This window comes from Arachis ipaensis, chromosome B1, assembly GCF_059453495.1.
Source record: "Arachis ipaensis isolate K30076 ecotype BB chromosome B1, ASM5945349v1, whole genome shotgun sequence".
NCBI classification, from domain to species: Eukaryota; Viridiplantae; Streptophyta; class Magnoliopsida; order Fabales; family Fabaceae; genus Arachis; species Arachis ipaensis.
The window spans coordinates 54,155,737-54,168,677 of NC_142436.1; the positions used below are offsets into that span (position 1 = coordinate 54,155,737).

General features: G+C 39.5%; 1 protein-coding gene and 1 long non-coding RNA gene across 2 annotated transcripts; one reads left to right on the plus strand and one right to left on the minus strand.

The window, feature by feature from the left end:
• Nucleotides 1–243: 243 nt before the first annotated feature.
• On the minus strand, nucleotides 244–4,083 carry LOC107630345 (Terpenoid synthases superfamily protein). The gene is made up of 3 exons (XM_016333455.3): nucleotides 3,283–4,083; nucleotides 2,967–3,157; nucleotides 244–1,399 (listed from the first exon to the last, which is right to left on the minus strand). Exon 3 carries the CDS (start codon nucleotides 1,378–1,380, stop codon nucleotides 469–471), a length of 912 nt encoding a protein of 303 aa, XP_016188941.1. The 5' UTR covers nucleotides 1,381–1,399; nucleotides 2,967–3,157; nucleotides 3,283–4,083; the 3' UTR covers nucleotides 244–468.
• Nucleotides 3,266–5,465, plus strand: LOC148576610 (uncharacterized). The gene is made up of 3 exons (XR_015902346.1): nucleotides 3,266–3,995; nucleotides 4,496–4,690; nucleotides 4,843–5,465. It is a non-coding gene; the product is annotated as an uncharacterized LOC148576610 (long non-coding RNA).
• The last annotated feature ends 7,476 nt before the right edge of the window (nucleotides 5,466–12,941 follow it).

The following is a 12,941-nucleotide window of genomic DNA, read 5'->3' on the forward strand; positions in this document are numbered from 1 at the left end:
ATTATGTGTCAAGCTTAGTTTTAATTGGTTAAAACCACACCACAAGATTAGTTGAGGAACATTTGTTATTTCAACTTGGCACCTAATATGTGGTCATAGATTAATGATTTCATATTTGATTTAACCTTTTGTGGGTCCTGTGTTTTCTGGCTGCCAGCTAGGTAAGTTGTATCCATCAACCTCCACAGAAATTTGTTGGACTAAATAGCAATTGTAAACAAGTCAACCAGGTACATGAAATAATGAAATATGGATCAAGTACAAACAAATGCTTGAGATTGAAATTTGAAATCAAATAATCTCCAGAGATACTTAATAAGTTAATATCACCTTAGTTATTGTCTTTGAACACAAGAAACGTATCTTTTATTAAGACCACACAAAATATAGAAGCTATCTCTTCTAATCAGAGGGGGAAATTTTATGAAAAATTTCTAACATTTGAGATAGGATACATAACATAACTTCTCAGTACTTTCCTCTCCATGAAACCCACTTCAGTTTAAGTTGGTACCACAAAGGGGGTATTCCCAGAACTCCTTTTGCTAGCCTTGAATCAAATACATCAAATTGGAACTTACTTAGGGTATTTAAGATAACCTCAGCAGGCACTGCTGGCAGGAGCACTGGAACTGCCTCAGCAGGGACACTCTTGGCCAACTGCCGAGCTTTCTGTAAGTGAGCATTGGCTACCGATGCCATGTCGAAAACAGCATTGCGAAGCCCCTCACGAGGATCCAATCGTACCTCGTCTCGACCACCTTGTTTAACTATCAAACCATGCTTGAATGCCACTTCAGTTGGTATGTAAGAAAAATGGCGGTTGCGGCTTGCATGATAAGGCAGTGATTTGAGGAGAAGGAGAATGCCGCTGGCCTTTCCAATGTGTGAGGCTGCATGGTCTGCTGCAGTTGAATTGATCCCACCAGCTTGAAGGGTCAAGTAAAGCATGGTTGATACTGTGTCCTCAGCATATTTCTCCAATTCTTGAATGGTTTCTGGCATTTCAGTGTCCTCTCTTCTTGCGTCATTGATCCTGGCTTCAACAGATCGTTTCAACCATGTCTTACTAAGCTTGGTCTCTGCTATCACAGACGAAAGGGCCTGCGCTGTTGGGTGTTCAATCAATTTATTGGAGTACATTTTGTCTATGGCCTCTTGCCACCATACAAGGCGCATAAGACCGATCCTGGTATCTGAAGCCACATCCATAGCTCTAGATGTTTCAACATTCAAGGCGCGGAGTGCAAATGCTGCCTTCCGCATAGATGGGGGCAGTTCAAGAAGGCAAAGATAGTGATGATAATCATAGCTACGCACTTGTTGTACACAATACGAGAAAGCTGCTCTTAAGCTGCTTACTGCCGGAGTACCAGTCATCAAAGCTTCACCTGGGTGCCTATGAGACGACTTACATTAATCACAATTAGTATCACAAGCTACAATAAAAGTTTCAGCAAAAAAATTCCTATTTATGGAACTGCATAAATAAAATAAGGACAATAAAACCAGTATATGGCTTAATAAATTCAGGAATCACATTTATGGTTGGGATCTATAGTCCCTAAAATGTATATGTACAATAAGGAAACATAATTAAACAACAAGTTTGAATTCATTAGTCTTAACAATAAGTTTGAATTCATTAGTCTTAACAACTAATCAATGATTTTGTAGAGTTACCAATTGCTCTCGATGGCACAAAATCTTTCTTCTCTCTCAGTTCTTGTAACTATTTACTCTTGGAACTATGATTAAAACTTGTAGAGACTGTATTAAGTCCAAGTTGGGGAACTAGAAGTACATCAACGTCAATTTTCCCAGAAAAGCTAATATGAAGTGTCTTCTGTTCATGTGCATGCTTGTGAGAGAGAGAAGTGAAGAATAATGATAAATTAGCATGGTCGTGACTAATACGTGTATTGCACAGGCGTTAGTGACAAACAATCATGGCTAAAACCATGAGAAGTCAAGAACAAAACAATCCTCTGCACCCAAACATCAGTTTAAGTGGGTTTACCATAGCATTGAAACCATATTAAAAGAGTAAGCATCTACAAAGTTATGCTCAATTTACAAAAGTATGTCAGACTGTGTCTATTTGAGGACTATATTCTATATTAGAGAATATTTAATACATCCTCAAGAAAATTTACTCAAGCAAGGTGGATTGCAAGGTCTGTTAACTGGCAACAAGATGACAGGCTTTAGCCTAACAGTTCCGACATTAAAAATCACAAACATCATACTTTAATAATCCTCAAAATTCTAGGTATTAACTTGATCACCTTTTTCAAACAAATGACAAGCATGAACTGGACCTCAAGAAAAAATAAGTCCTTTGGACAATGAAACCAAAACTCTATAAATAATCGTGTTCATATGATAGACTAATAAGATTCGACAGCTAGATAATCAAGACTTATGCATTGCAGCATAAAACTAATATGCATGAACAAGGTTATATTTGGTTAGATTTTGAAGGTCAGCCATTCCAAATTTGTAGCAACTGGTTAAAGCTTAGCAGCATAAATTTGTACAAGTTCTTAACTTATTTACTAATCGCTATGCATTAACTTCAGATCACGGCAAAGTTCTCCCTATCCATAATCCATGCAACTATACAACTATGGCAGCATGTTCACGAATGGGGAAAAAAGTTCTAACTGCTTTACACACAGATTGCAATAGGTGGGGATAGGAATGTATGGAAATGGAGCAAGAGGCGAAAAAGAATGTGATCTTGAAAATATAGAAAGAAGAAGCACACCCATGTACTACGAGGAATTACATCAAACACTAGGTGTGCATTCCCATGGTAAGGAACATTGCAACTACCAAGTAGTATCATCCTAAAAAGATTTTTATCTTCCTTTTTAAAAACAAAACAGTATAATAACGACCGCAGATCTTAAGCATATATATGTGTGTGTGTGTGTGTGATTATTTTGGTAACACATGCTTACCCGAAAGAGTAAAACGGGGATGGTTTTTGTTTGCTCGTCACTGCAAAGAAAAAAAACGTGATAGGTTCGTTATTGTTATTGCAACCAAAAATGTAGATGGCTCTTCTCTTGTGCAAAGGAGGGAAAATTCTTGCGAATGGGCCACGTGGATCACCCAACGATCTAGGGAAAGTCCACTTCAAGCTTTGCTCCTAATAGAATAATAACATATTAACATTGCACAATCTGAGACAAAATAAAAATTAAAAAAAAAAATTCTCAACATAGATGATATCTCCAAGACTGCAAACTTTGATTCCACCTAGACCACTCTTACCCGAAGTAGCGATAGAGGATGTTCTTCAATCTGGAGCAGCTGCGACGAGGTGGAGCAGATGCAACGAAGCGGAGCAGATGCGACGAGGCGGAGACAGGAAGCACCGGACGATCTGCCACAACCGAGTTGATCAATCCCACAAGGCCTGCAAGAAGGAAGCAACGGTGATGGGAAATCGCATGGCCAGGCGGCGAAAACGTTCTTCTTCGCACGTCGCCGTTGTAGCGCTGAGTAGGACGGAAATGGAAGTTTTCTTGCAACACCCAGGGACGATGAGCAGCTCTGAAGAAGCGAGGTTGAAGATTTTCAGAATTTCAAAACAGGGCGGGCAGGCGGGTCTAATTAAAAAAGAAAAAGAGAATGAAGGTCGCGAAACAGTAGCGGTCATGCTCGAACCCAAGAACCAGGACCGTTCCAGACACTCCGAAACAAGCAGCAAACTGAACAAGGGTCAGGAAACGCGACGGTCCAATGCGCAGCAGTGGAATCGGCGAGAGTCGACGAACAAACGGAGACGGAGGAGGCGAGGCGTGCCACGGCAGCTAGTGGCATGGCGAGCTGCAGTTGAAGATAGCGCGGTCCTTCTTTCTCCTTTGCGATGACCAGAAAGAAGCGGTGGAGCCGGCGAAGTCTTCAGCTTCAGGAGGCGAAGTGGAAGCATCCAGCAGCGACGCTGCGTTCTCGTGGTGACGGCATGGTGGCTGGAAAATTAGGTATCCATCTCCTGACTAGGGCGGGTCGGGTCTGATTTGTACTGTACTGGTGGTGCGGGTTTTGGTTTTTGGCCGGGTCAGCTTTGCCGGCAGTGGGCCAAAGAAAAGTTCGAATGTTATAAAATTTTTTGAGAAAAATTCAAAATAGCCAATGACAATTACCTCAAAAGACAACGAAGTTTTTGACAAAAAAAAATATACAACTCGGCTCCTGAAATTTATTTTTATGGGATTGATTAGTCCTGTGTCAAAAAAAGTCAATGTTTTTTTGGCACAGGGGCTAATCAGTTCCAAAAAAAGATCAAGGGCCGGGTTGGATGTTTTTTTTTGGGGACCTCGTTGTCCTTTTGAGATAATTGTCAGGGAGCGGGTGGGGTATTCACTCTATAATTTTTTGAATAATACTCAAATAGATCCCCAAAGAATTCATGGTCGGACAAATCTGTCCCCAATAAAATTTAACTAAAATTTTGATTCTGACGTTTTTAGTTATACACCAGATACGTCCCAATGGCAGTTTGACCCAGTCAGAACGTCCTACGTAGAGGTTAACGGCCTGACGTGTCAAGTTAACTGTCACGTGTCACCTCCAGAAAAATTTGGTCCCCATTCAACCCAGACAAAACGACGTCGTTTTGGATCATGAGGCGAACAACATCGTTTCGTGGAGGGCAAATTCGTCCCCACCATGGAAGGTGATGAACGGATATTTATACACTTTTTTGCATTATTTTCATAGTGTTTTGGTAATGTTTTGCTAAGTTTTTATTAAGTTTTAGTAGGTTTTTATACAAAAATTATTTTTTGGATGCTATTTTGAGTTTTTGTGTTTTTGTTATGTTTTTAGGTGATTTTTGGGTGATTCTGTCAAGTTTTGGAAAAGCCTAATTCAGATATAGAGAAAGGACTGCAGATGCTGTCAGATTCTGACCTCCGTGCATTCAAACGAGCATTTCTGGAGCTACAGAGGTCCAATTGACGCGCTCTTAACGGCGTTGGAGAGCTAACATCCAGGACTTTCCAGCAATATATAATGGTTCATACTTATCTTTGGAAAGGATGGCCCAAAACGGGCGTTGAACGCCCCACTGACCCCTGCTTGGCGTTTGGACTCCCCAAAGGAAGCAAGCTGGCGTTTAGACGCCCAAAAGGGAGCAAGTCTGGCGTCCAACGCCCCAAGAGGAGTCCCAGCACATGGAGTCACCCCAAGCTCAGCCCAAACACTCACCAAGTGGGCCCAACAAGTGAATTTTCGCACCTTTAAGTCTAGTCTATCATATTTTTGTATTCTTTTCATTATTAGATTAGTATAAATAGAACAAAGATCACATTTGTTTAGAACTTTTGATCTTTGGCTTATTCGAACCTTTCACTACTATTTTCTGTAAGCTATGAGCAACTAAACCTCCTAAGTTAGGGTTAGGAGCTCTGCTGATTCTCATGGATTAATAATATTACTGTTTCTATTTCAATATGTCTGATTCTATTCTCTTATGCGTTCTTGTTCTTCAATCTCAATGAATTGGGGGTGAACCGTGACATTCATCCTTGTTCTACATGGGTTCCGTGCGAGTCCTGACCCAGATAGCATTGAACTAAAGCTAGAGAATGCATTGCGGATTCCAAGAGAGCACCTGGACAACTTTGGATACGTGACATGAAATTCTGTTGACCGTGGGTTACTGACGTCTCTGTGGTGCTAAGGCTAGAGTCAGAAAAGTCGCACTCTCTGATCCGGAAGATCCGACCTTGTCTGTGGCGTCTTGAGTAGGATCCCGAAAGGGAGTGGATTGTTTAGAGCTTTATCTTCGGCTACAGTGAGAAGCCATGAGTCAACTTGATGAGAGGACATGAGTTACTCGGATATGGTGGACTGTTGTGGTTTAGAAGAGATTAACCTGATGAAAGGACATGAGTTAGTCACTTACGGCTATCATTGAATAAATCATTCATTATTGAAGTAGACATTAAGAAAAGTTAATCTGGAAGAAAATAGCATCTCTGAAGCCTTAACTGAATCTTTATCACTGTTTTCACATCAATTTGGTATTTCGTTCTTTACTATTTCGTTTATGCTTTAAAACAAACAACCAACTTTTCTAATCGCCTGACTAAAATTTATAAGATAGCCATTGCTTGCTCAATCCGACAATCTCCATAGGATTCGACCTTCACTCACCAGAGGTATTACTTGGACGACCCCGTGCACTTGCCGGTTGTAACACCCTACCACACAGAGCCTTTACACCTAGGATGTAAAATAAAGGTGGCGAGGTGCTACGACCTCTAAAATAAAATATATATAGTATAATAATTGAAAAGATTTAATATACGATGAGCCTTGATGAAAAAGTAAAGTAAAAATCGCAAAATATAAAAGCACAACGATAAAAAAACGTGGTTACTTGCGTACGAAGAAATCTAAAGTCCACTAACATAATTATACAAAATATAAGAGTAGAAGATCAAGGGTACAAGATAACAAGCTCCTAATTCAGTTGCAAAGCTAAGGCTGGCCGGAGAATATTTACGTATATATATACATAGCTTCAAGTCCCAAAATGTACATACATAAACCCTAGTTCTCCATAAAACCTCTAAGAGGTACATAAACAAGGAATTCTTATACACAAGGGGAGAAACTATAAATTTATACATAATAATATCAAAATAACAAAAGAAAACCCCAAAGTAAACCACTTCACCGCAAAAACTCCAGACGCCTATCGAGGTGCCTCTCGATCTGCATCTGAAAAATGACAACACAGTATGGAATAAGAACTGGAGGTTCTCAGCATGGTAAAAGTGCCACACACATAAGATATAAGGTCTTGGAAATGCCAGAGGCCATCCTAGAACGCCGACATTTAGATTATCGAACTTAAGAATTAAAACCGAAACCATAAATAAGGGTGGTTTTCTAAGGATTCCTAAACTTAACCAAATACTTTAACCTAACCCTCCATCATCCTCTTTCCTCCAAAACTTCCATCACCAGTACAATAACACAGACAAGCAACCAGACAATAACAAACACAATTAGGATACAAGTAATGCAGATAGCACGTATACAAGTAAGCATATGAAAGTCACATAGGCATTCCCAATTAGAGCTTGAACAAGCAATTCAAGCAATATGCTTATGATGCATGCCTGTCCTATGGTTGTTAATATCAACTGTGGGTTACTTAGCCAGCCCGACATGTCCTGGATGGTAGCTAACCATGGACAGAACGCCAAACACGGAACAAGTGGGACAACACCTCTACCCTTGCATCTTACTCGCGTACCCGGAGTAGGGGACAACTTCACCCTGCCTCTTACACAGGCAGTGTTACATTCTCAGCCCGGAGCTAGCGGCAACAGAACATAGCCCTTGCGTCTTACTTGAAGCCTTGAATTTTCCCGGAGCAAGTGGATAACACCACTGCATCTTACCCGGAGTCACATATAGAGACACATTATCATTATCATTACCATTCATTCATTCATCTGTTCATTCTCAATTCATACCCCCGAGCAAGTGGATAACACCACTGCGTCTTACCCGGAGGCACATCACAATCAGTTTCAATTTCATTATCATTATAACTCATTCATAATCATCTATAACTAATGCATAATCATCCTTTACAACCATGGCATCACATATACTTCAGTTCTCTGCATTTTTCATACATAATTCATCATTTTTCAACCTTACTTCACCCTCAAGTTACCACTCTTTCTTAGTTCCATCTCATCACTAGGCTTACTAACAAAATCTAGGACCAAAGGAATGAAAATAGAGGTTTAGAACTACTGAAATGTGTACGCATGGGTCATGTGTATGCGTGGAAGTGCACTACTGAAATGTCACGCGTACGGATGCAAACCAGGCAGTAGCGTTTGTCCGCGAAGGGGGGTATATGCGTACGCAAAAATTCCATGTCACGCGTATGCTTGGGCCACACGTACGCGTGGACATGCATTTTTCCAAAAATTTCACTAAGTTTCAAAAGCTGTAGAGTTTCAGTTTTTAACCTCAAACTTCCAACGCGCATAATTTTTTGGTTATAAATTATTTTTCCTCCATTCTTCGAACGACATAAACGTCTCGGACCCAATTTTATTTCTAAATAAGTTTGACACAAATCAGGGGTCCGGAGATCACGCTATGCTCACCAAAGTTGGCCAAAAATCACAATTTTCACAAAAACTAATAAACCTCAATTTTCAAAACAAACTCTTCTCAAACCTCTTTTAATTTAACCAAAACTTTACCAATTTAGCCTCAACCCCATTCTAACTTTTTTATTCATTCCACAACACATCAATTCTCTATTTCATCAATTTTAACTCAATAATCCAAGTTCACAATTCACAATATACATTATCAATTTCCAATCTTCCATTTTCATCAAACCTCAAAACCAAGACTCCCGATTCTACATTCAATATACAAACCAATTAACCAAATCAAGTATAATTCTCAACTTCAAATCAATCTTCATACATACCAAGTATCATAATACATAATTCACATACATCATCAATAAAAACACCAACTCCACCTTCAAAACTCAATAATCACATAATCCATGTAATCCGTTCTAACCAATCAACAACATCTCAAATTTAATGCCTATCCTAGGGTCTCTAGCCTAAGCTTTCACAGAAAATTATATATTAAATACGTAAAACCTAAACTATACCTTGGCCAATTTTCACGTATTTTCCAAGGCAACCCACTAGGCAATGTTGCAAGCCTCAACACCAAAAATTCAGCATCTAGTTTCCAACTCCAAGCTTCCAATTAAGCTTCCAACGTTCCCAATTTGCTTCATATCACATATATACACCTCACCTATATCATATCATGAATATTCACACATATACACTTAATTTCCAACACACATAACCAAGAAATCCAATAGGGTTTGAGGGTTTTTACCTCACCAACGGAGAATTGGGTCAAAGCCCGGCAAGTTCGCTAAGCTAGTTTGATCCTAACATTAAAAATCAACAAAGTTTCAACCTCCAATTCATCTAATTTTGAAAATTAGAGAAGGAATAACTGAGATTAAAAATGAGACTTTCTTACCAAATTAACTACTGGTCTTTGTAAAGCTTGACGCTGTAGCCGCGTGGCCGCAAACGGTGTGATGATCGGAACTCGGAGTAGCAAGATATGATGGCTTGAAGTGGGACAAGGGTTTTGCTCTCCTCCTTTTTCCCCTTCCTCCAGGAACGTGTTCTTGGCTTTTGGGGAAGGAAATGAGCTTCAGCTCATTGTATTAGGTGAAAGGTGGATTAGGCCTTGGGCCCAGTTCGACCGGTTCGGCCCGTTTGGCCCAATCTTGGGCTAAATTCTTTGAAATTAGTGTCAAAATTCTTATTTTAATTAGTTCTATCATATTTTAATATAAAATTTATATTTTTAATTTCTTTTATAAAATAAATAATTTATTAGTTAATTATTCGCTAATTTTGTGGGGTTTACATCCTACCCACCTAATTAAGAATGTTGCCCTCAAAATTCAGATTTAGTTATCTGAAAAGAGGTGTGGGTAGTCCTTCCGCATATCCGATTCAAGTTTGCAAGTGTGTCCTTCGATCTCAACTTGATTTTGAGTAACCTTTATTATCGATACTATTCTTTCGCCTAGTTGCTTACACTGGTATTGTCAACCTCAACCGAAGTTACTCAATACATCAAATCTCCTTTTCAACTAGATTAACTCAGATTGTAAAACGTAGTTTATCTCAGAGGCATACTGCCGGTGTGGTGGAATATGAATATGTCGTGCAAGTTCAAAAGATACAGTGAAAAAACTGCTAGATACCTCACCGGTCCCTAATCTGTCTTAATACTTCAAACGGTTTGACACATCTTGATTTTAATTCCTTAGTTTTGATGGCTCACCGATTCTAGGTTGTTGAAGTAACTCTTAAGAATATGTAACTTATTTGTGGGCTTTGCACAGTTATAATCTTAACTCAAATTTGCTTAGTATTTTCTCCGTTGCCTCGGCTCCCAACTTGGGACTCAAAATACCTAATATTCTCGGGTTATTATAGCACAAGGGTGATCAATGCGCTACGTAATCTTATAAATTTCTTTGATAAATTAGTCTCCCCTGATAGGCAAAAAGTTGGTGAACTCGTAATTCGATTCATGATTACCTAATGGCATTACATCCTTTGATCATAGCTCGGAGTCTTTCTAGCGAAGCGTCGACACGCTGTCACGATGTCGTATCCGCTCACATTCTAAGCACTTGGATAGTGCATGTGTAGAATTTCCAATTAGTTCTTTAGATTCAAGTTTGGTACAGAGGTTACCATTCCTTCTAAGGTTTAAAAACTTGTTGCCCTCAGACATCTAAACAAACGGTACATCCCAACGCGTCGACTTAATCATGGACAATGTGGCCGATAAGAATTAAGGTTCCACAACTCTCCTTGAGACTGCATCATTATGCACTCCTTCTTCTGTGTCCTGGCATTTTGCTTTAAGGAACTAGTGTCTTGGTTGTTATATCTAGGAGTAAAACGAAGTGTTAACTAAGCTCGGGTTGATGTTTCGAAAAGATACTAAGCTCAAAGGCGATCAAACTATTCAAATAATGTTTGTCAACAATTAAAAGGAGGTCTGGTATGATGATTGGACCAAGACCCAGAAAATAGAAAGATGCACAAGAAGAAGAATTAAGGTACACACCAAAGAAGAAATATTGAAGTCAAGCCATGATAGGAAGAGAATAAAGCACATCGAATCAAATACATGCCAGATGATATCCAAGAAATGCAAGTTTGTGAAAGAGAGCAACTCCATCCATATTGAGCGCCAAAGTTTCAAGGATTTACATGATTATACCAAGATAAGTTTCGGCTCATCCCAGAAGAAATGAGACTCATGCCAGTAAGAATAGAATTAGAAAGGTGACCAACTGGTGTGTGCGTACGCAATTCCCCACACTTTCCGTACAGCAACAGTACCAGCAAGTGTACTGGGTTGTCCAAGTAATACCTGAGCGAGTCAGGGTCGATCCCACAAGGATTTTGGCTTGAAGCAAGCTATGGTTGTCTTGCAGGTCTTAGTTAGGCAGAATCAGAAGGTTGTTGGAATATTATGTAAACCTTGAATGATTATATGTCATAAATGCTTGGAAGGGATAAAACCAATTGGATTAAATGATAGGAATAGAGTTGAAAGTTGGAATTGCTTTGTCTTTCTGAATTAACTCCAGTACTACTGTCTTCTTTACTTGTGAATGATCTTCTCCTATGGCAGGCTGTAAGTGATCAAAGCCATTGCCCGTGGTCATTGATCTCCTCTACTATAGATTGAACGCCATTGATCGTGGTCATCCAATCTGACGAAGGGTGAAGCGCTTAGCAAGTCGTTCTCCTGGTGATCCTACTCAAAACGCCACAGACAAGGCCGAATCTTTCGGATTAGAGAACGCAACTTCTTTGGATTCTAGCCTATACCACAGAGACCCTAATCTTCCCGAAAATCGGCTGAACTGGTGTCTCGAGAAGTCCCCAATGAAGTCATGGATTAACCGTCTGAGATATGTATAAACATAGCTGTTGGCTCGTGATTTTCCTTACGAGTATTCATACGAACCCAAGTAGATGCGGGTGTTTGTCAGGCACGTTCGTCTTAATATGACAAATAGAGCTAACTGGTTAGATCATCCTGTTCACCACGATGAAGATCAGAATATACATCTTAGAAGTAGATCAAACACGGATCGAAGAAGAAACAATAATACTTTTATTAATTCATAGGACTCAGTAGGGCTCCTCCCCTCAACCTAGGAGGTTTAGAAACCCATACTGATGGTAAAAACACAATGTAAAACAAAAATAGGGCTGAATGGTGTATGATGTCTACGAAAATCATGTAAGATACACTTTAAATACTAAACAGATGACTAGTAAGGGTAAAGTAGTCTATTTAGTGCTAAAATTCACTTCTAGGGCCCATTTGGTGAGTGTTTGGGCTGATTTTTGATGAGATCCACGTGCTATGAGGCTCCTTGGGTGTGAAATGCTAGCTAGAGGGTCTTCTCTGGGCCTTTGGATGCTAGACTCTGCTCTTTGGGCACTAGATGCCTGGAAGGGGACAGGAAGCTGGCGTTGGACGCCAGTTTTGGGCCTTCTAATTCGAAGCAAGGTATGGACTATTATATATTTCTGGAAAGCTCTATAAGTCACCTTTTCATAGCCATTGAGAGCACTCCATTTGGACTTCTGTAGCTCTAGAAAAGCTCTTCCGAATGCAGGCAGGTCAGATCTGAACAACATGTACAGTGTTTTCTCTGTCTCTAAATCAGACTTCTGCTCCAGCTCCTCAATTTTAGCTAGAAAATACCTGAAATTATCCAAAAATACAAAAACTCATAGTAGAATCCAAAAATGTGAATTTAACACTAAAATCTATAAAAACTTAATAAAAACTAAACAAAAATTACTAAAAACTATATGAAAATGATGTCAAAAAGCATATAAAATATCCGCTCATCACCAACTTAGGATTCAAGATGGAAATACTAATGTGAGTCAGAAAAGAAAGGCTATGTTGACTTGCAAAGGTTCGTTGACGCACTCTCGCTCGTATAGACCTTCCTGTTGTTATTTTACTTTTCCTCCAATCGGTGCTTCTTACCGAGAACACGTAATTGAGCGGATTTCATTCCTATCGCTCACTTCATCTAACTCTTAAGTTCTACCAATCCTAACAGTTTCTTTGTACATAAGGTAATCGAAAATGATTCGGTCTTCGACATTAACTCTATCGCCACTTACTCCTTCTCTCGACACCTAATCGATTAGCAGTTAAAGGTTAAATTCGCGTCATACCTCATCCTCATAGTCCACCATCACTGGGTTCTAAACAATAGTCTCATGCAACTCTCGAATTACTCTTGCTGAATTACTCAGATTTCATTTGTC

What these genes read in the sequence shown, in the direction of transcription:
- LOC107630345 (XM_016333455.3), bottom strand. Translation starts at nt 1,380, where the DNA reads ATGACTGGTACTCCGGCAGTAAGCAGCTTAAGAGCAGCTTTCTCGTAT.